The sequence below is a fragment of the Corvus kubaryi genome, unplaced genomic scaffold (assembly GCF_017639235.1).
Source record: "Corvus kubaryi isolate FWS band 111438036 unplaced genomic scaffold, C.kubaryi_AGA036_p1.0 split1-37296, whole genome shotgun sequence".
NCBI lineage: Eukaryota > Metazoa > Chordata > Aves > Passeriformes > Corvidae > Corvus > Corvus kubaryi.
In genome coordinates this window covers 16,655,599-16,679,775 of record NW_024582075.1, presented here as the reverse complement: position 1 = coordinate 16,679,775, position 24,177 = coordinate 16,655,599, and the positions used below count along the sequence as shown (strand labels likewise).

General features: G+C 38.9%; 1 protein-coding gene across 5 annotated transcripts in view; it reads left to right on the top strand.

Moving 5' to 3' along the window:
• Positions 1-24,177, top strand: part of UHRF2 (ubiquitin like with PHD and ring finger domains 2) — an 80,502-nt gene that overhangs the window by 37,002 nt on the left and 19,323 nt on the right. For all 5 annotated transcript variants that reach the window (XM_042013024.1, XM_042013019.1, XM_042013021.1 and 2 more), the window contains 4 exons: positions 10,833-10,942; positions 19,772-19,958; positions 22,982-23,105; positions 23,489-23,596. In XM_042013024.1, coding sequence (XP_041868958.1) covers positions 10,833-10,942; positions 19,772-19,958; positions 22,982-23,105; positions 23,489-23,596 — 529 coding nt within the window. The remainder of the gene's footprint in view (positions 1-10,832; positions 10,943-19,771; positions 19,959-22,981; positions 23,106-23,488; positions 23,597-24,177) is intronic.

The following is a 24,177-nucleotide window of genomic DNA, read 5'->3' as shown; positions in this document are numbered from 1 at the left end:
TTTCTGATATGGAATAAATATTTTATCTTCATGCTTCCCTTTTCCTCATTTTTAAAAAGAGAACATAAAAAGTAACTGATTTGTCCTGTGTGCCATTTCCCTGCCTGATCTTAACTAGCAATATGGGGAAAACTGATAACTTGATTGTTTCGGTTTGGTTTCCCAAAGTGGAAGGAAAGTAGACTAGATACTTGTAATTTTTGTTTAGTCTTTTAAACTGTGAATATACTGTTCTTTGAAATAGTAGAATTTTCCTTGCAAACCAAGTCTGCCTTACAGAGGGAGCCCAAGAGTAAGTAGCCCAATTATTTAAGATCTTTCTAGTCCTGCTGGTGAAAAAGGTAAGACTTTGGAGGGCAAATCATCCCAAGGAAAAGGAGTGAGCAAATTCTGTGGATCAAAACCTGGTTAAATACCAAATGTCAACAGACATTTGACTTTCAATAATGCCACTTTTTACTTTTGTTCCTGACAACTAGAGAAAGGCAGATACTGCATCCGTTTTAAAAGAGGGCCAGTCAGCCTTATTTCAGTCTGTGGAAAAAAGGGAACAGTTCGCTTAAAGTGCTGGCCAGTTGGTGATGATTTGGAATAGCCAGGGTGAAATTTTTTTCCAAGAGCAAATCATGCCTTACAAGCTCCTCTGCCTGCTGTGATAAAATTATTATCTCTGTGGCCAAGGGTAGCACAAAAGATGTAATTTAATTCAATGTGTAAGTGTCCCATAATATCCTGTCCCAGTCTGGTGATTCCTGTACTAACCTGGGAGGATGGACAACCAGGTGGGTTTAGAAAAAGAAAACACTGAATGATTGGGCTCAGAGGATAGTGGTTAGTAAGTTGTACACTACCTGGAAAGTGATGACAGGCAAGGACCTGCGGGGATGTATCCTGGGACCCGTACTGTTCAGTATCTTGTGGCAATACAGTGGACTCTGGCCGAGTTTGCAGATGCATGAAACTGATGGAAATCCAAGGGTAGTACTGCCAATCAGAGAGACCGGAACAGGCAGAGGAGGAACGGGTGGCAGGAGACTGAAGAACATCAAGGTGGATAAAAGCAGAGTTTTCTTTCACCTGGGGAGGCACAGCCCCTTGAAGCAGTACTGACTGGAAAGCAGCTCTGATGAGAGGGATCTGTGGGTTTTGGTAGGCAGCAAGGTGAATATGAGCCAGCAGTGTGTAATGAAGATTAACAGTACTTGGACTGTAAAAAAAGAATGATAAGTAGAAGACTTTACTCTCCTTTACTAAGCACTAATTCAACTGCATCAAGACTATTCCACTTGCCTACTATTCCACCGATGTCGGAACGGACACCCCCCTCTCATCTAAATGCACAAAAGAGAGACACATAAACTGCAGTGAATTTCAGCAGAGGGGCAGAAGATTGATTCTTTGGATTGCATCTAAAAGCTTGATGTTTCAATTAATTATGTATTAAAACATAAATTGCTCTAACATCAACAGAAAAAAGCGTAAGTAAAAACTGTTAAAATTTCAAATGTTTTGGGTGTCATAACCATTACTATAAGATCAAAGTATATTTTGAAGGTGAAGAATGGGTTGACTTGGATCTTGAGGGTTTTGTTTGGTTTTCCAGAATATAAACTATATCTTCAGTATTTGTAAGTGTCCTTTCTCTAATAAACATGCAGACTTGGAACCACAGAGTCTTTTGACTTGCTTTTTAGGGGGGGTGGTATTTAGAAGTGTTTTGAAGTTTAATTTCTTCCCACTGAGGAAAGTAAGTCCAAACAGAAGAGGAAGAACAGAAGAAAACAAATCTAAGTGCAAAAAGGCAGATGATGGGTGGGTGGGAAACAGTGGTAAGTACAATATTAGCCAAAGCATTACTAAAAGAAAAAAGGAGTGGTGTCGAAACCTAGGTATACATTTAAGAGAAACTTTGAGGATGGAAAGGAGCTCCTGAGATTGTTCAAGCAGGATCAGCCAGAGCAGATTGCCTAGGATTAAGTGTAGTTGGGGTTTTAATAATGCTATGGATGGTTATTCAACAAGCTTTCTGAGCAATCCACTGTAAAAAGAAAATTCACTCTTGCCACACTCTTGCACACTCTTACATTTTTCGTGTGTTGGTATCTCTTACGTCTTATCCTGGCAGTAGACTAGTTAAGAGGAGTCTGGCTCCCTGTTTATACGCATAGATAAGAGCCATCCTCACACAGCCATTCTGTTCTTCAGACTAAACACTCATGTATCAAGGATGTTCCAGTCTCTTAATCATTTTTGTATCCCTTTTCTAGAACCACTCCTGTAAACCCACGTCTGTGTTGTCTGGGGAGCCTACACCTGGCCTTTGTAATGCTGAGTTGTGAGCGCATTTGCCTTGCCTTTGCCTGCTGGCAGTGCTGCTCTTAATGTAGTCCAAGAAGCTGTGGACCGTCTTTGCTTGCAAGGGCACGTAACTGGTTTATGGTCAGCTTGGTTTTTTATGTTCCTCAAGATCTCTCTCTACCAAGCTGCTCTCCAGTCAGGTGGAGACACTCCGCAGGTACTGGTGCTCCCTTTGTGCAGGACTTGAATTTTTCTTTGTTGAACATGATGAAATTCCTTTCTGTCTAACTCTAGATGGTGGCAGAGGCAAGTAATACTCACTTTCCCAGGGACTGAGTTGAGGCTGATCAGTCTGTCATCAGTCTTCGTTCTTGAAGATAGCACTGATATTTACACTCTTCTATTTAACAGGAAGGTGTAATCACCTTTCAATTACAGGACTAAGAGTACACTCATCCAAACATCAGGCAGCTCCCTCAGTGCTCACGAGCATGACCTCTTAGGGCCAGTAGACTTCTGTATGTCCTGTGTAAATGCTCCATAACCTAGTCTTCCACTGAGGCTAAGTTTTCCTTGCTTTGGCCATTCCTTCTGCTCCTGAGGACCTTGGGTTCCTAAATACTGGTATTGCATTAAATACTTGAGGCAAAGAAAGTGCTGGGTTCCTTGGTTTTTCTGTGTTTATTGTCATCAGGGGCTCTGCTATATTTAGGAGTGGCCCTACATTTTCTCTAGTTTTCCTTTCCTGTTTTTATAATCATAGAATTTTACTGCACAGGTTCAAATCAAGGTAGACCTCGGCTTTCCCAACCCTATGCCTACACAGTAAGACATACCTCTTCCTGCTCCAGATCATTTCCTTTTTATATCTAAGCTCCCTATTAATTTCTGCAGGCTTCCTGTTGCCTTTGATGTCCTGCACATGGTGATAGACCATTTTTTAGCTTGTGATGATGCTTTAGTATCAACTAGCTTTACTGGGCCCTTCTCTAAAGGGTATCTTTAGGCTTTGTAGGATTTTTCCAAGTAGGTCGCTGAAGAGATTACATTCTCCTGTCGTGAAATCCAGGGTTGTCTTGTACTATATCCTTCCTCTAAGGATGCTGAACTCCATCATCTCATCACTGTGGCAGTGAAACTTCAATGTTCCATGACCAGTTCTTCACAGTTTGTATGTGTCAGGTCTAGCAATTTACTTCTCAGGACATTGTTACCACTGCACTCCAGAAATTCCCTGGATTGTTTGTGTTCTGCTTTGTTGACCTTCCAGCAGATGCCATGATGCTTCAAGTTCCCTGTGAGAACAGGGCCTGTAAACATGAAACTTTTTTCCTGTTGCCTGAAGGAGTCCTCATATATACTTACTCTCTAAAGCATTCACCTATTACAGCATCACCAGTGTTGTTCTGTCTGCTAACCTTGACCTATAAGCTCCTGACTAGTTCCTAATCTGCCCTCATATAAGGGACGACTCCTCTTAGCCTTCCTAGCATCTTCTTCCTGAAGAGCCCTTACCCATTAGTTGCAGCACTCCAGTCATGTGAGTTATCCCACCATGTGTCCATAATCCCAGTGTTGTTGTGGACCTGCATTAATTACACAGACCTCTGTAATCCCCTTTGTTCATTGCCCATGCATTGGTGTATAGGTGTTTCAGGGAACCACCAAAATGTGCTTGTCTCGCTTGTTTGTTGGGGAATCTCTCCAACAGTTAGACCCACAAGTCTATGGACGTTTGGATTTATCAATATAAAAATGAACAGTTAAAGGATTATCAGAGATTCCACACGAACTTGTAAGACTAGGAGAGGCTGTATTACCATTAAGTAATAGCCATTGGGCACTTAAATGGAGGATTTAATATCATGCACTAATGAAATGGGAAATCATGGTGGAAGCATTTGCTGAAATTTTTCTGAAGAGAACTGGGCAATATAAGGGATGAAGACATTCCAAAATAAACAGCTGCCCTCTAAATGCCAAATTAGTTAGGGCTTCTTTTCCTAGGATTTTCTGACTTTCAGGAATTCTTGGTGAATTAGATTCATCATGTTCTGAGCAGGAGAATCCCTAGATGCCAAGTTTTTTCATTACAGTAATGCTGTTATATACATTCAAGCCATGATAATAAATTCACTACTAACTTTCTAGGCTAGAAGCGTGGGTTTGGTCTTCTTCGCAAGGAGTTCTCCTTCCTTGCTTTTGCTTTGATGTGACCATTCTTTGGAAATGTCTTTGTGATTCTGTGCCATTGTATTCTCTTTTATGATTTTATGGTGGATACCTTCAGAAGGCTTCCCCGGTCTTTTTTTATTTGCTTTTTCTTGGTTGATTAGTTGGTTGGTTTTGTTTGATTTTGGTTGGTTGGTTGGTTTTAAAGCACCTTACATTTTGGGGGTTTGTTGTTGCTGTTGTTTTATTCACTTAGGTTTTGGGGGTATTTGGGACATTTTTGGTTTTGGAGTTTGTGTTTTTTTAGTTGGTTGGTTTGTTTTTTTGGTTTTGTTTTTCATTTTGTATTTTGCTTGTTTGTTTGTTTGTTTTTTCCAGAGTGCTTAATATGTTTCTGTGTTTTTAGGACTCCTTCTTTTCTGTTCTTTGTTTTTTTTGGAAGGTCTTTTCATCCTGACAATATCCCTCTGTGGGTTTGTTATGAAGGGAGGTGCTTCTTCTCATGTCTTTGTTTTTGAGTTGAGGTTCTCACTCAGTCTGGCAGGGTTCACAGACTGGTCTCTTGTAACTCTGTATAAGCTCATGATGAGTGTGTAGTGCATCTACTCACTGAATTGCAATATAATTTAAAATCTGGATAGAAGTGTTTAGCCTCTTCTAGTAAGAATCACCTATTTGTATCTTTGCTTCTTCCTAGCATGAAGGAATTTGTTGACTAGCCCAGACCCTTGGAATGATGTCTTGAACAGAGTCTTAGCATTGTTTCTGTGCACTGCAGTTCAGTCTGCAAACACATAGAGAAGTGGACTGAGCTTAGACCATGCCCAAGCACAGCTCTTATTTTCATATGTTCTTTATGAATTTTATGAAAATTTATATTGATATATTTTCATATTCTTTGTTTTTCATATATGAAACTTCTGGTGTATCACCTTTATGGGTCATCAATCTGCTTTTTTACCTGGTTCTTTATGGTCATTCGGGTGTTAACATGTGTGTTTGAACTTGGATTTGGAAGCTATAGATGCCCATTGAGCATTTGTGGTAGTGCCAGCCACAGACGCAGTCCTCAGTACAGGAAGGGAGCAGCTGGGGTGGTGGCAGTGGTGTTCCCTCCCCGACGGGACAGGGATGTTCCTGCAGCACCATGGACAGGGCCAGGTTTGGGGCGGGAGCAGGGCCCGCCGGAGGCTCCGCACCTCGGTGTGTTCCGTGGCTTGGGACTGGGATGTGTGCAGAGTCGTGAGTCTCTGACAGTGTTGCTGGCTGTTCTCTCAAGCCAGTTCTTTCCCCAGGTACTCCAGTGTTCACCTGCTTACAGCTCCCAAGCTAAGGAGAAGAGGAGAGTCTCTGCGTCCCAGTCTCTGCTTTCAGAATCTGACATAATGAACTGTAATACATTGCTTTGTAAATGCATCAAGCGTCACACCTACTGCTGACATTAAAAAAAGATGGGGAGTGTGTGTGTTTTGTTTCTAAGGCATTAAAGATCTTCAACATAGCCTAGAAAATGTTAATTTAATTTTTTTTGCTGTTGTTTAAATACTAGTGTTATGGAAAGAGAGTAATAAAATCTTTGCATAGTTTGGAAGTTGTCATGTGTCTTTATCTTTACAGTACTGTGTAATAAATGAAAAGTTGAATTAAAAGCAGAGCTAATACTGTCCCATTTTGTAAATGTGCATTTTTATTTTAATGATAAAACAAATGTGTGTGGAATATTCTGAAAAAAAGTCTTGTACATACTCTCTGCTTTTTTGCTTGAGTGCAATAAAAAATAGAAGAACCTCTATGTAATTCAGTACAATCTAGCAGAATCTGGTCAGATTTTCAGTGTAATATGCTGTCTTAATGTGGGAAGATTTTGTAAGTCACCTTTGAAACAAGCCTCTTTTAAATCAAATCTCCAGTCAACCACTTCTAAGGAGATGATATTGAAAGTTCTGTCAAGCATTTTGAATGGTAATATTAAAAGATTATGTGTTTTTTAAGAAGTTTAACTGTAGTTTGTTGATGGAGAACAGAAAGAGTTGCTGGCTGAAAACTTTACAAAAGCAGAATAAAGGCTGATTAATGTAAGGCATGTAAACAAAGTGTTGTGTATGAAAAGATAGATACTGAAAGTGGTAGTAAATCTGGTTTTGTTTTGATTTGTGTATTGTTTGTTGAGTGAATTTGTATATTTGGAGAGCATAGCCAATGTTATATTCTGATTGTGGTTGTTTCTATGCAGATCTGGACAGTACATTTTGACATTAGCCATAGAGATTGACTGTGAATTAGTTGTTTTTGGTAAACATGACAGTGTGAGTAAGATTTTGCTCTTAGGGGGCCTAAAGATAAATTGTCATTAGACACTTTTCATTATTACTCTTTGTGTGAATATAAACATTTTCATATTTTTCTAGTAGTCTTCCCCCCGTTTTTTTTCAGCATTATATTTTAACTTTAGTGTGTGTTAAAATACTGTACTTTTAATTTCAGTGTGGTAAAGTGATAAACCCAGAAATTTCCAGACAGAGATCTGACAATTGTCACTGAATCTATCAGACTGTAAGAACTGATAAAGTTCTCTAAGAGTGGTAACTGTCCAGCAGTTTTGAAACTGACCTTTGAAATATCCTGGATAATGCCCACCTGTCACACGTCTAGTTAACTGTGATTCTGAATGTCTAAAGTGTTTTGCCACCAGAAGGTTAAAAAAAAAAAAAAGAAAAGGAAATGTATGTAGGGAAGGTGTAGCTATAAGAAGGTTCAGTTGAAGGTTTCTCTCTGGCTTAGTCTAACCTATCTCAAAGGAAGGCTTGCATGAGGAATTCTGCTGTGTTGAAGAATCTGGCCTTGTTTTTGGACTTAATTAAAGATTTAAAGTTCTTACTTGAAATACAAATACCCCATTTACTATGCGTATTGCATAATCTCATTTTTGGTATGGTAGGGTGAAGAAATGAAGAAAGGTTATATGTTTGACAGCATAATATAGCCACCATTTTATTAGATAACCATAATTTTAAAATCACGTGATCATTATTACATCACTGAATGTGTACTGTGGCAGAAGAATTAGTCTTTTATGAGCAATTAGTTGAGCAGATTTTTTTAGCTTGGGTAAGGCTTAACCATTTATTATTAGCCATCATTTTCACAATGTTAGTTATCTTCCTCTGTAGTTCCAGATAGGCAGCTGTGACATTTGTTGGAACATACCAGCTTTGTAATGTTATTTGGTAGTATTTTCTTTCTTCTTATGTAACTCATAGCAGAAAATAAAATGTTTTTTCTGGTTCAAATACTGAGTAGACTTTGGGAAAACATAGTCTGAAAGTTGCTTTTCCTTATCTCAGAGGAAAAATACAGGGCAAAAAGAGAAGGAATGTCTACCGTGATCTAGTGTATGTAATAGAGAAATTATGAATTCCATCTGTTTAATAAGTACTGCCTAGATTTAAGGAATAGTATTGCTAGTCAGTAGGATTGCAGTGCTGTGAGAGAAAAACATGCCATGCAGCTGTATTAATTTTTTTATTATTTCAAGAGTTATGTATTTTGCAGTATTAGTTAGAGGAATTGTTTTATTTAACTAGCTAAATTTAAGAAGTATATTGTGCTTCAACACTTCGAGGTGGAAATAATGTTTTTTGAGATGATACTTTGTAATAAAGTTGATGATAAAAGTCTGTGCTTCTGCATACTTCACAAAAACTTTGCTGTTACCGTTTGGAACACTTACATCATCAAACCAGCTAACAAATCTTTTCATGGTATCTTTTAAGGAAGCAATGTATTAATCATTGTAGTTAAAAGTAATTTTATAGTTCAAATTGGCACCAGTGGAATTTACTTCTAATTAATACTCTACTGAACTCAAGTCTGGCTTTTTTCCCCAAAGATATGAATAGCAGTATCACAGGTGTCTAGATTTCTGAGTACGGCTGTATGGTGTTTTGCCACTTTCCTTCTTGACCCATAGACTGTATGCAGAGAATACAGATAATGAAAAACTATTTTTTTAACAGCTGCTTTTTAGTTTTCTGGGGAAAGTGCGGGGGGGGGGGGGGGGGGGGGAAGGTAAGTTAAAGTTAAGTAGCTGTAAACCATAACACGCTGTAGAGAGAGGAGAGAAAGTGTGAATTTTTCCTAGATGCTCATAATAGGGATAGTAGTTACAGACTACGCACGCATTTAAGATTTGCAGGATGCAAAAATCAGTGAAAAATATGCTTAGATTTGTCTGAAATTTGCTGCAATTTGAGAATATCAGTCATTTGTAGCTGCTACATTAAGTATAAAATTTCACATCAACTATGTGAAAGAGGTCATAATTCTGTATTTTTGTTTTAGATTAGATTCATCACTTTGAGTTCTGTTAGAAGTTAGTCCTAGAGGAATAACTTTGGATAGGCAATCAAGCAATGTTATAAGTAAGGAAGGTTCTAATATAGATTGATGGCATTAAAGAATGTCAAAAGGTGTGTTTTGTTTTGTTTTTAACTTCAAATAATCTAGGAATAACAAGAAATAAAGGACAGTTAATAAAGACTCTCCAAAGTACGGAAAATAACCTGAGAAATATTGGTGCTTTGAGGAGTTTGGTCTGTATTTGTTGATTCAGTTTTCCTGCTGAAGATATGTTTACATCTTGTCCCTTCTATATTTGAATGTACTGTGCCTTTTTGATTGTGAATTGCTGAATATTGTGGGTAATTCAAAGTGTCTTTGCATGCTAAATCTGAGAGGTGTTACTCACAATGACCAGAACTGCTTTAAAGTACTATCCGCATAGGGTGCAAATTAAATTTATTCTAAATACATGATTTTTCTCCTCAGGAAAGCAAACAGTTCTTCATCTGATGGGTGTACTTTCATTGATGCAGCATTTGTGTATTCTGTTCAAATAGCCTAAATATTTGAAATTTGCCAGCATTTGCTGTTTATACATGTGACCAGTAATGGGGAAAGTTTTTCCTCCAAAAACTGCTGGGAAGGAAAAGGGTCAAAATAAATACAGGTGCTTAAGTAAATAGCTGTTGGTACACTTAGAAGGCAGTTAGAGTCAGTCAAGACACTGACAGAATCCTCTCAATCCCAGTTCCATGGAGACCTAAATACTGCAGTGCTCAGGGTCATGAAGAAGTGGTTTGTTACCTGTGGTTTTTCCCTGGATTAGTTTTTTTCTGCCTTAGTTAGGTCATCATGTATCATTGTCCAAGAACTGGTAGTCAGCACAAAGGAAGTGGTGGGGGCAGGCAAAGAGGTAGAGCAGGGAACCACAGATTCCAGACCAAAGCCTGATGTTTCTGGAGATGTTCTGTTGTTGCAGTTATCCTTATTGAATATGAATCTAGTATCTTGTTTCCCTATCTGTCTATAGTCTAATTGCATTTTGCTAGACTTTTTTATAGGGATCTGCCACCTGGCTGGCTTTCTTCGAAGGTGTTCTAGTCACCTCTGTGATTGGTTCTTACAGATATCCATCAGTATTATACTGAAAATTCCTGCTTACTTTTAGATCAGGTAGTAAATTGAAAGTGGTAAGAGAACAGGCAGTTGAAGAGAGCATAATAGCATCCTAAGGAGGAAGGAAAAGGGAGTGCTTCACAACTGTTGGTGTCATTGTGGCCATTTCTTCCTAGATATGTTTGCGTTGAATTAGAATCTGTGTAGATACAAATATATTTTAATAAGAATAGGTTAAAACCTTTACATATAATTTTGTTTTCTAGATTGTTTTCTAGAAGTCTTTTGGCATTATTGTTGTGGAGTCTTGGAGTATTTTTTACTACTAATCACTGAGATTTTGCAGTGAAACCTGACATTAGCAAGACTACCTACAGTATGTAATTCAGTACAGTCTTGTATGTGGCTTTCCAGAGTTGAGAAACAGTTAAAAGTTATAGAAGGGCTTTTGACACTTTCTGTGCTTTTCTTGCTCTATGGGTTACAAGTATTAATCTGCCTTATAGGTTACATTTCTGGTTTGTTTGTGATACTACACTTCTATAATGTTTGAGATGCTGTATTCCACAGGATATGGTTTTGTGTAGTCTGCTGTGTTCGACCAGTAAAAACATTTTCAGGTTTTAGAAGTGGAATTAAGCCATAGTGGATAACTGTCAAAGATATGCTGAACTGCCGGACAGTCTGAGGATGATGGAGTAGTCTTTTCTTTAAGCAAGCCCTAAATATGTTTTTTTTTTTTCTTAAGAGTTACAGCACTGGACTGATTTTTGTGTATTAATTGAAATAAAGTATCCTATCAGTGATAAAAAAAAAAAAGGTTACTTATCTTAGGATTCAGAAAGTATAGAATCTAGGTCTGAGGAGCTAAGTTGAATGTACTTTTTATTCTTTTTGTTTTTCAGAGGTCCAGAAGACACAATAAATGATTGTAAAATCCTTTTTATAGAGGAAATGTACAAGATTGAAAAGCCAGGAGCCTATCCATTGACATTTGGGGATGGAGATTTCAAAAGTATGCGCTTTTTAAATTATTTGAATATAAGTACAAATTAAGTGATGTTTATTTAGAAAATATCAGCATGCAGAGGTAGTAGTAATTGTTTTCTGTTCAGGAAAGTAATAACATTGAATCATTTTTAGTCTTCTGTTCTAAAAGTATAGTTACTATAAGATGGCTGTATTACTTGACATATTCAGAAACTAGTAACAGCTTTGTGCTATCAGTCATAAGTGGTGAAAAAGGGAAACAGCTGATAATGCTCTAAATAAACAGTGCAGAATGAATTTGCAGTCTTATTTAAGTTCCTAGAGAAGTGTTCAGGTCACCAAAACTTCTATTGCAACTGACATGTAATTTAAACTTTTAATAAATTAATAAATGCCAAAGATAGAATTAGTCTGTAGTAATGCAATTTAACTCTGTCATTATGTCAGGAAACAAAAAAAAGATAAGGAACTTTGCTCTAAAGCTGGTTGTACCATGAAAAAAAAGGGATAATTAATATTTGGATTAGTTTACCCTGCATGACCTTCTAAAAAAATGACTATGCCAGACCTCCTTAACCTCCCCACAAACATGGTAAGGAGTTAGTGGCAGTTTATGTAAAAAGTAGTGTGACATTTTACCCGAAGTTGGAAATATTAAAGTCATGAGTGCTAAATATTTGTGATAGCAGCACTGAAGACTGAACTGCAGGTCTGCAAGTAGGTTTTAGATATAATTATATATTACATTCCTGACTCCATGCAATTTTTCAGAACCTTTGGAGGTAGCTTTCAGTGCACAAGGAGTCTGAGTAATGTTTATTTGTTGTCTAAAAAAAAAAAAAATCACTATTCTTCAAAGGAGCAAATACCATTCCCTGCGGTATTCTTAAAAGTAAAAATGTCAATTTCTCAAGTCATTATTCGTTTTTATTATTTGAGAATTACTTTCCTCAGATTACTAAAAAATGAAAAAAGAAAACTATTCATTCTGTTTTATGTTTTCTCGGTCATATTAAAAGATGTTTGCATATCTTAAAGCATGTTTTGATTTAAAAAGATTGCAGGGTGAAAAAATTTAAAATCTACAAATACTGGTTTGCAGTTACATACTGTTTCTTTTACAAGTATGCAGTGTTTTAAATGGCATAAAAAATTATTGCAATTCATTTAGTTCTTCCCTGCAGCTGCTGTGTAGTGAATTAATTTTTCAAATTGTGTGTGTCAAGGAAATGAGTGATTACCGTATTGCTGACTGTACAAAATTGTCTACAACGGTGCTATTTGATCTGACACGAGTATTTACTTGTCATAGAATCATTTAGATTGCAAAAGGCCCTTAAGACCATCAAGTCCAACTGTTAACCCAGCACTGCCAAGTCCACCACTAAACCATGTCCCCAAGTGCCACATCTACATGTTTTTTGAACACTTCCAGGGGTGGTAATTCCATCACTTCTCTGGGCAACCTCTTTCAGTGCTTGACCATTCTTTCTGTGAAGCATTTTTCTTAATAACCAATCTAAACCTCCCCTAGCCCAACTTCAGGCTGTTTCCTCTTGTCCTTTTGACTGACCTTCTCCTGCCTACAACCTCCTTTCACACAGTTGTAGGGAGCAATAAGGTCTCAGGTCACCTGAGCCTTCTTTTCTCCGGGCTAAACAACGCAGCTCCCTGAGCTGCTCCTCATAGGACTTGTACTCCAGACCCTTCATGAGCTTCACTGGCCTATGCTGGACATACTCCAGCACCTCAGTGTCCTTCTTGAAGTGAGGGATCCAAAGCTGAACACAGGATTTGAGGGGTGGCCTCGTGAATCTATACTTTGTACACTCATTGCCACACTAATTGTTTCAGAGTCAAGATCTTCATTGTCTATCATAGCTCCTTCCCTGCAATGTTGATAGTTGTTTCTTTATTTGTAACCTCTTTGCTTAAACTACCCAAATATTGACATCTGTGTAGAGATTTGCACCTCTGTGTATGTTTTATTCCATTTTGTTCCTGGTCCCAATCTTATTAGTTTTAACATATTGTTTATAACCTTCATAAATAAGTATAATTCATAAATATAACCTTTAAAAGTGTGATCATGAAAAATAAATTGATCTCGGAATTCAGCCTTATTTCTTGAACTGCTCTTTTTCCTGAAGCCAGCAGTCACCACACAACCCTGTTCATATTATTCTGTTTTTTCAGCCAGGTCATCTGTTTTGCCTTCATTCAAGCATGCACAGTGTACATCACTTGAGTTGTATGCCATAAGCACCAGTGTAGCCTTTCCTTCTGGACTGTACTTGCAACCCCATTTGTACTGTGTATTAAAAAGAGGTTAAATATATATACACGTATCTATAAACACACAGTTCCCTTAGCTTATATACTCTGGAAATATGCAGAATTTTATTGCAAAAACAGCAGATGAAATTAAAACCATTGTTTGACCTTAAATATTCTATGAGATTGTTGTAAGCACAATCAGAAAATGCACTGACTGTAGTTTTGTCCATATTAAGCTACTCTCCATGCCCTTGTCAAAAGATAGAATGCCTGCTGTGGAAATAATCTTCATCAAATAGACAGTGTAGACTGTCACTGCAGAAAAACTCCTATTTCTTGAGCATGGTCACATAATAATCAGATTTTGTATGTGTGAAGTGATGTCATTATACATTTAGCAGTTGCAATTAAAAATAAAGTAGTCATTTTCTAGTTAATTAATGGAAATAAAATTCTACAGCTGAGGAAAGGAGTAAGGCTAAGCCTATTAGAAAAGTATACTAGAATTAACAAAATCTAAGAAGCAACATATTTGTAAATATCTTAAAAATATTTATATACAACATGGAAATAAGACCTAGGTATCAACATGTATTACTTCCATCAGAATGCAAACTTGTGCTGTGATAACTCTTCCTGCAAAAAAAAAGATAATATGAAATTGTATATGCAACTAAACTCTGCATTGTTGGCTGAGGTGAACAGACCTGTTTTCATGAGACCAACAGTGCAGCTATAGTTAGTGCATTTGACTTACAACATGGTTAAAACATAAATGTGAAAAATGATAGTCATGTCACAAAAATGACAGCTTGTAGTTTGTATATTGAAGAAAGTTGAGAACTTCACATATTGTTTAACTGATCTACAATATGTAGACCTTTTTTTCTCTTTTTCTGTTAAAAGAAAAAAAAATTACTAACCTTTTACCTAAGAAACTGGTTTCATAACTGAAACCAGTTAATTACATAGACCTAAACAATTTGTGGTGCTAAGAGATACAGAAAAATAGGCAGTTTCATTTTGTCTATTATTTATTGGATGAGATAGACTCTTCGGTTTCCTTAGGGAGTGCTCAGTCATCACTTCTAAAATTTTTCAAAGGAGTTAACAGTTACCTGGGATTTCATAGTCTGACTTGAATTGGTGTTGACACCTTGCACAGGTTGTGAGTTTAACCTAGCTGTGCTGAAAAACCCTCAGATTTGTTCATCAACACTTGTAAAATTTTTCCTTTCTCTTCAAATGAGCTTTGGGAGAGAAGTCTCAAACTGATAGAAGATTGCCTCCATTTGGATAGCGTGATAAGTCTGCTAGGCTACACTTTACTAGAAGCAATATTCTCATAGATTTTGGCACATTTTTAGAAGTATATATTTAAGTGTACCTTTGCCTTTAAGACTTTGCAAATAGTCACTGCTGGTAGCTTTACGTGTTTATTTCTCATGTTTTCCAGTCAGTACATCTCACTAAACCTTCTATCTGCAGCTGGTAATCTTCCCTCTTCAGTGATTCTTTTATATTCTTCAAAGTTTTTTCTCTTGAAAACAATGATTCAAACATTCTGATATAGCACTTCTTATCATAGAATGGTTTAGTTGGAAGGGACCTTTAAAGATCTTCTAGTCCAAGCCCCTTGCTGTGGGCAGGGATATCTTTCATTAAATCAGGTTGCTCAAAGCCCTATTCAATCTTACTCTGAAAGGTTCCAGGGATGGGGCATTCACACCTTCTCAGGGTAACCTGTGCCAGTGTCTCATCACCCTCACAGTAAAAAAATTTCTTCCTTGTATCCAGTCTAAATCATGTCTCTTTCAATTTAAAACTGTTCCTTGTTGTCATTGTTGTTGCTCCCTGTCATTACTGTCTTGGTAAAAAATCTTTCCCCATCTTTCTTATAAACCCACTTTAAGTATTGAAAGCCCACAAAAGGTCTCCCTGAAGCCTTCTCTTCCCCAGGCTGAAGAAAGCCATCTCTCTCAGCCTTTCTTCTTAGGAGAGATGTTCCAGCCATCTGATAATTTTCATGGCCCTCCTCTGGACCTGTCCTAACAGTGATTGGAAGGAGTATTCGGGGAACTACAGGCCTGTCAGCCTGACCTCAGTGCTGGGCAAGGTCATGGAGCAGATCGTCCCAAGTATCATCACACATGATGTGAAGGACAACCAGGGGATCAGGCCCAGCCAGCAGGGATTTGTGAAAGGCAGGTTCAGCTCGACCAACCTGATCTTCTATGACAGGGTGACTGCCTAGTGGTTGAGGGAAAGGCTGTGCATGTCATCTGCCTGGACTTTAGTAAAGCCTTTGACACTGTTTCCCACAGCATTCTTCTGGAGGAACTGTCTGCTCATGGCTTAGACAGACACACTGTTCACAGGGTAAAAACCTGTCTGTATGGCCAGGCCCAGAGTGTGGTGGTGGATGGAGTTACATCCAGCTGGTGGCCGGTCACCAGTGGTGTTCCCCAGGGCTCAGTACTGGGGCCAGTTCTGTTTAATGTCTTTATGGATGACCTGGATGAGGGCATTGAGTGCACCATCAGTCAGTTTGCAGATAACACCAAGTTGGGTGGTAGTGTTGACCTGCTGGAGGGTAGGAGGGCTCTGCAGAGGGATCTGGACAGGCTGGATCGATGGGCCAGGGCCAGTGGTGTGAGGTTCAACAAGGCCCAGTGCCAGGTCCTGCCCGTGGGTCACAACAACCCCAGGCAGTGCCACAGGCTGGGGCAGAGGGGCTGCAAAGCTGCCCCCAGGAAAAGGACCTGGGGGTGCTGGTGCCAGCAGCTGAACATGAGCCAGGGTGTGCCCAGGTGGCCAAGAAGGCCAATGGCATCCTGGCCTGTACCAGCAACAGTGTGGCCAGCAGGACCAGGGCAGGGATTGTCCCCCTGCACTCAGCACTGGTGAGGCCACACCTTGAATTCAGTTCTGGGCCACTCACTCCAAGAAAGACATTGAGGTGCTGAAGTGAGTCACACCATGTGCCTGAGAGTATTGATTGGATATCAGGAAAAATTTCTTCATGGAAGGGGTTATTAAGCATTAGGCCAAGTTCCCCAGTGAAGTGGTGGCATCACAGTCCCTGGTAGTGTTGTAAAGGTGAGTGGATATGGCACTTGAGGACATGATTTAATGCTGAACATGATGGTGGTGCTAGGTTGACAGACTTGATGATCTTAAAGGTATTTTCAAACTTTATTGATTCTATGATTCTGTGATGAACTGCACTGCTCAGCCTGGTGTCATCTACAGCCTTGTTGAGAGTGCAGTCAATTCCACTGTGTATGTCATTGATGTAGGTAGAAAATAATAGTGTTCCCAGTATGACCCTTGAAGAACACCGCTCCTTAATGGTTTACATTTTTACGTTGAACCATTGGATATGGACCATTCATTCTTTAACTGTGGCCATCCAATTAAATCTTTATCCATTTAACATTTCATTCATAAAACCCATCTCCAGTTTAGCAGCAAGAATGTAAGACAGCTATAAAGCTAAAGAGTGTCCCAAACAAGGGCCACAGAGATGGTGAAGGGCCTTGAAGGGAAGCTTTATAAAGAACAGCTGAGGTCTCTTGGTCTGTTAAGCCTGGAGAAGAGGAGACTGAGGGCAGTCATCACAGTCTACAACTTCGTCATGAGGGGAGGAGGAGGGGCACACACCAATGTCTTTTCTGTGATGACCAGTGACAGGACACGAGGAAATTGCCTGAAGCTGTGTCAGGGACCATTTAGGTTGGATATTAGGAGAAGGTTCTTCACCCAGGGGGTGGCTGGACGCTTGAACAGGCTTCCCAGGAAAGTGGTTACAGCACCAAGCCTGGCAAGGATTCAAGGAGCTTTTGGACAATGCTCTCGCACACATGGTGGGATTCTTGGGATGTCGTCTGCAGGGCCAGGAGTTGGACGTGACTGATTCTTGTGGATCCCTACCCACTCACAGTATTCTATAATTCTATGACTTTATGTTAAGAATATTGTGAGGGTCCAAATCAAAGGCCTTACAGATAGGTAAATGACATCTGTAGTTCTCCTTTGACAATTGATGTATTCTGTCCGTGGTGGAGGACCAATGTGCCAGTCAGGCACTATTTGCCCTTGGTGAAGCCATTTTATTTGTCTTTAACCAGCCCTCTGTCTTCCACATGGTTTGACATGTCTTCCAGGAGTCTATGCTCTGTGATCTTACTGGGCACTGAGATGAGACTGACTAGTCAATAATTCCTGGGTTCCTGCTTTTTGCCTTTTTAAAAAAATACTCCTTTTTCTCCAGTCACTGAGAACTTACCCTGACTGCTGTGGATTTTCAGACATGATGTGACTGCGGTGACTTTTTATATATGATGGAGAGTGGCTTAACAACTACATTCACCAATTCTCTCAGGACCCTGGGATGCATCTCGTTGGGTCCCATGGTCTTGTCTGTGCTCAGGTTCTCAGATGATCTTGAACCTGATCTTCTCTTACACTTCAATTCCCCAGTTCCTCTCTTGAGGTTCAGGGACTTCAGAGATGTGGGAAGAGTGATTACTAATGAACAATGAGGCAAACTAAATTGCTGCATACCTCAACCTTCTCCATGTTGATTGTCATTAGTTCTGTCCCATTTTGGGGAACAGAGGGGAGGATGGGGTTGTGTGTGTACATTTTCTTTAATCTTCTATTTCTGACCAACATGCCTGTAGAAGCCATTGTTACTATTCTTTGTATCCCTTGCCAAATTCAGCTCCAGTTATACCTTAGCTTTCCCAATCCTGTCTCTACACCAGATAGCACTTCTCTTTTCTTCCCAGGATACCTGTCCCTGATTCCATGTCCTATGCTTTTCCTTCTTGTGTTTCACTTTGGCCAGGGTATTTGCTGAGCCATGCTGGTCTCCTGCCTTCGTTGCCTGAATGCTCACTGGTGGAACTTGAGAGCTCTTGGGCTCTAAGAAAAATGTCCTTAAAGATCTGACAGTTCTATTCTGCTCCTTTTTCCCTGAGTGCAGTTTTCCAGAGCGTCCCATGTAGTAATTCCTTAAACAACTAAAGCTTAGGCTCCTAAAATTCAGGGTACTGACTTTAACCTTTCTTTGGCCCATAATGCTTGAGATCATGAATTCCACTGGGGCATGATCGCTTCAGCCCAGGCTGCCACTGGTCCTGACCTCACCTTTTAGTTAATCTGTGTCAGTAAGCAACAGATGCAGTAACACTTCTCTGTCGCCTGGCTTAAGAAATTATCCTTGATGCTCTCCAAGAGTCTCCTGGACTGCTTACATCTTGCCGAGCTGCTTTTCCAGCAGATGTCAGGGTGACTGTCCTGACAAGTCCTTGCAGCTGGATCAGAACCTGCCAGAGTGATGCTTCCTGCAGGTGAAGTAAGAAGGTTTTGTCAGCAGGCTCCCCTCAGTTGGGTGGCTGGTAATAAACACAAACCGTGAGGTTTCCTTTGTTGGTTTGGCCTCTGATTTTCGATCACAAGCTCTTGACCTGTTCATTGCTGTTTTTCAAAGACAGGTTTGTGCAATCAGTCCACAGAGGACAAATTGCCTGCCCCTCCTTCCTTGCCTGTCCCTTCTGAACAGTCTGTAGCTATCAATTGGAGTGTTCCAGTCACATGATTTGTCCCACCAAGTTTCAGTGTTTGTGGTTAGATCATAGCTTTCCATCTGCACAGTCACTTCCAATTCTTCTGATTGTTACCCATGCTACATATGCCAGTGTATAGACATTTTAGCTGGGCTATCAACTGTGTCAGCGTTTTAGATAAAAAAACTCTTGTTTTTTTAGGCATTTCACTGGTGTTCCCCTGTCAGTTTTTAATTCATCAAGAGCCCCTGACTTTTCTTTGTTAATAAAAACTCCCTCCCCTTCCCACTCAAAATCTAGCTCATTCTGCCTTTGAAGATGGAAGTATTGTTCAAGGTCCTCCAGAAAGACTGCAGATACAGCACAATGCTTGGCATTCCAGTCCCCCTTTCTTATAAAACTTTGTCTGGAGTTTCTCTCCACAGAGAATTTACACTGATAACTTACAACTGTGTTGATGAGTTTCTCTGTAAAGTCCATTCAGTTGGGAGGGCATGCTTTTCTTCAGCAGAAGGGGGGTTGGATTTCTGCAAAACTTTTAGTCATAAATTTCCTTCTTGGTATAGTTAGGAAAAACATTAAAGTTTCCAGAACTCCTCTGGATGCATCAAGGATCCACCTTGTATTTCTATTCAAGAATAAACTCCTGAAAGAAATATTTACTTTTATTGCTTATATTATCCAAGCTAACTTACAAGGAACTGGTAAGCTGTACAGCTTCAAAAGGCAGCAAAGCTCCACCTGTAGGGAGAATATGCAGGTGCATCTTGGGGACAGGAGAAAATAAAGAGAAGCTGCTGATTAATTTTCTTTAGTAATTTTCTTTATGGCTTGTTTATACAGCAGAAGAAATCTTGTTAGACCTAGATAGTTAATTACCTCATTGTAAGAAAAAAAGCATTTTCAGGAGAGCAGTGTTCATGTTCAGAAATAATTATTCCTTTAGATACAGTAATGCACTTTTCTGAGATACATGGCATTTGATGTTTCTTTGTTTTTGACAGGAAAAAGTGGCCCTGAATGCAAGCACTGTAGGGCTGATCCAGATAAGGAGTGCCGGTTTTGTTCGTGTTACTTGTGTGGTGGCAAACAGGATGCTCACATGCAACTCCTGTGTGATGAATGTAATATGGCTTATCATATATACTGCCTGAACCCTCCCTTAAGCAAGATACCAGAAGATGAAGACTGGTAAATATACAAGCTTATATATTTTTATATATATTTACTTACCTATACTGACATTTTTTTTATATATATTTACTTACCTATACTGACATTCTATACATGGTACCTCTTTGATATTTGCACCTCATGAAAGAAAATGCTGAAGATGTTTTTAAATTCTGGGGTGTTTTCATCCATCTAGTTAATAAAAGGCTTATGTTTTCTGTCAAGATAATTCTTTTAAATCATTCACAAGGGATAGTAGTAATGACCTTATGGAATTTCAAGACTGGTATGTTCATTTTATTCATTATGATCATTATGATCTTCTGTGACATTACCTGATCTGACTGTATTTATCGACAGTTGTTGTTCCTTAGCCTCTTCATTTTTTAAAAGCTTCACTGCTTGAGCAATTCTCTTATGCTCATGCTTCTCTGCCCCTTCATCCTCTGTCCCTGCTCATGCCCCTGTGCTCTTCATTGCCTCTATTACATTCATTTTTCATGCTATGGAAGGACAACTGCATTGCTACTCTTCATGTCTTATGTACTTACTCTTATGTCTTTATTAGCTGTGTACAATTTATACTGTTCATATTTATCACCTGTCTACGACTTACTTGAGATTCTAATACTTCATAGCTGAGTAATAAGTAGAACTTTATTCTAAGAAAGTTTTCCATTATATAGACTTCATTAAATATCTAAGATGTCTATGAATACATTACATGGAATCTCTTTGAACCTTGTGATTATATTTTATGTAAAAATCTGTGTAAGTCTTTTGGAAGTTTTAATGTTCTCTGTAAATGAATAACTCAATCTCTTACACCTCACTGGATTCCATAATGTTTATTGGTTGGTACCTGATGGTCTGCCTGTTTTCTGGGGCAGCTATCCTCACATGAAAGAATTTCTTACTAAAATCTAAACTAGCTAGAAGGTGCTATAAGGTCTTCCTGAAGCCTTTTCTCCATACTGAACAGCCCCAAGTCTCTCAGCCTGTCTTCAAGGCAGAGGTGCTCCAGCCCTCTGATCAACTCAGTGGCCCTCCTATGGACTCTTTCCAACAGGTCCACATCTTTCTTGTGTTGGGTGCCCCAGAGCCGGATGCAGCACTGCAGGTGGGGTCTCACAAGACCAGAGTAGAGGGGGAGAATCACCTCCCTTGACCTGCTGCCCACACTGCTTTGGATGCAGCCCAGGATTGGTGGGTTGGCTTTCTGGGCTGTGAGTGCACATTGCTGGGTCATGGTGAGCCTTTTGACCACAAACACCTCCTCCTCTCCAGAGCCAGTCTTCATTCATTCTCCAAATTATGAATTTCCAGAAGTTTAATTCATATAATTAAAATTCATTGGAAAATGGCTATCAAGCTTTTTACCTTGTTTTTGTTTGCTTTGTAACTAACAATAGGAGTCTTAAGATCTCTACATGTAAGTCCATAGGTGCATCTGTGGATGAAGTCACAGGATGGTAGAGGTACAGTTATGGACCTGGCTTACGTGAACCAGTTTCAGGATGCTTAGTGTCACCAGCCTTGTGCTGTCTCAATGCTTGTCATTATGTAGAAATGCTTTTGCACTAGGCAAAGCAGCATCTCCTACCAAAGAAGAAGTTCGTGCCCTCCATTCTTTTTGCATACTAGCAAAGAATCATGGCTGTCTGATTCTTGATATATGAACAGTTTGCTTTAGAATTGGAAATACTTCCATTTCATGTTTTTAGAATGTAAAATCTGGCAAACTCTCTTCAGGATTTAAGCCTTCAGTTTGGGAAAGGGTAAATTCTTCTTGTGGAGATTAAGTCACTCTGTATGTGAAACAGTATTTAATATTCCATACAAGATTCAGTTTAAAAGATATTAAGGTAATATTTTTATCCTATCGAGAGACAGGGAATTCACTGTGTGAACTCACCTAGTTAATTCACCTTGTGAATTTGCATTATGTCATATTTGTTCTTTTAATTGGTTGTTGCATGCGCTTTTTCTGTAAGCAGCTGTAATACTCTTCAAAGTCATAGTGTCAGATAATTTCAGCATCTTACATGATTATTTATTTTAATCTACATGGCTTCATTGTTTTAATGGTTCAACACCTTTCCTGAGATAGTGAAATCTATTCCTGTGGACATTAATCATTAATTCTTCTATTCATATCCACATACAAAACTTAATAAATCCAAAACAGTCGAAGTACTACTGCTACTACTACTACAAGTAGTAGTAGTAGTAGTAGTAGTAACAGTTGTTATTATCTGAACTAGATTATCAATGTTAGTGTAGATCAGGCTTCCTCTTCTAATGGTGTATGGTCCAAACCTAGCCTATGGGAGCCAGAAACATGGACGTGCCTTTGTATTGATGTTCCTGGAGTGGGATTAGAATGTTATTGGAAACAGCAGAAGGACCACTGTACTCCTTTTCTCTCACTACTGTAGTCACTGTGTACTAGTATCTCTACTTTCCTACCTGAATGGATTTGTGTTAGTTGGAGTAGGCCACAACATTATATTCCAAATGGCCTCACTGTGGAGTGAGTGTGTTTGTGTGTTTCTATACACGTTATGTCATGTCTTGGCTCTACTTGATATTCAGCATTCTGCAGTGAAATTTGTTGCACTACCAGCAAAAAATAAGACTGGGCAGGACGTAGAAACAGACCATAAGTAGTGGTTAGCAGCATACTCTAATCTCAGCTATTTTCTCCTTTACATGATATAAGTGAAGGAGGACTAAATGAAGAGAGAATACAGGAGACATGGGGACCGCTCATGTATCATGTGAGAAAAAATAGTTATATGTTTTGCCGCTAGCACTCTATCTTTAAAGATACTGAAAATCCCTTTTTTAAAAAAAGTTGACAGTATTTGTTCATGTTGAGTTCATTTTTTAAGCCGTAGGCTTCAGCTGCTTAAGACTGGTGTATGCTTGCTAGCTTGAAACGTTCAGTCAAAATAAACAAATGGACACTCTTTTGGCTACAAAAAATGTATTGCCATTATTATGAAGTTAATTGAGGATTTACTAAAACCTTTTTTTAGGTATTGTCCTTCCTGCAAAAATGATTCTAATGAAGTTGTAAAGGCTGGAGAAAAGCTCAAACAGAGTAAAAAGAAAGCAAAGATGCCATCTGCCAGTACTGAAAGCCAGAGAGACTGGGGAAAGGTAGAGTGTGTTTTAGAAATAGCTGTTACTCTGATTGTTCATGTATGTGCTACATCTATAATTCTGCTTACATATGCACTACACAAAATTCAGTACTGGGTTGTACAGACAACAAGACAATGTTTAATCCTGCCCACTGTCTACTGGCAGTTAAAGCAGTGGAAGGATTATTAAGGTGACCAGATGTAAAAACAAAAAGAAAGACAACCCCAAATTCCCCTCCAAAACCCATAACCACATATGACTTAATTCCTTTTAACAATTGTTAACATATTTTAAAGTATGTGTTTGCTATAATATACAGATTTCATGATCTCTGCATTGAATTTGCAAATAGTCTTCAATATTGTAATACTGATTCATTTTGTCTGATGTATTTTTAGGGCATGGCCTGTGTTGGTCGCACTAAGGAATGCACTATTGTTCCTTCAAATCATTATGGGCCTATACCTGGTGTTCCTGTTGGGACAACCTGGAAATTCAGAGTTCAGGTATGTTGTTCCAGTATTAGCTGTAGTTGAAGAAAGTAGGAATAATAATGAATGGGTTAGGCACTAAATAAATTTAAACTGACAATTGCCATTTTCACCAGGACTGAGTAAAGCAAATACATTATGATTCCAATATTGGAAGTGATGCCAATAGTAGCGAAGGCTGAACTGTACTGATTTTACCATACAACTTAATAGAAAGTCTGTTGGAATTATGATAAACATATTTCACATTTTAAGTGGGATACTTAGTGAATAGAGTTAAGTATTTTCTCAAGAGTTTTCTTCACATGAACTGATTATCCCATGCAGGGGGTGTAGACTGCAGATTTTGAAAACATTATGTGGTATCACTGTGAATGGGCTCTGTAGGTGTTTTTGGTCATATGTAGTGTATGTCCAAATCTGCTTTTAGGCTGATGAACAGCTTAGACAGCTTACACTGTAAGTCTGTGCTGCTACTGAAATTCACTGTGTATTCAGCTTTTGGTGGTTTTTTGAACTGTCTCGTTTTCTGTTTCAAATACTCCTTAGGCTCTGTAGTAAACTAGATTGGTAGAAAACTGGAAGACAAACAATCC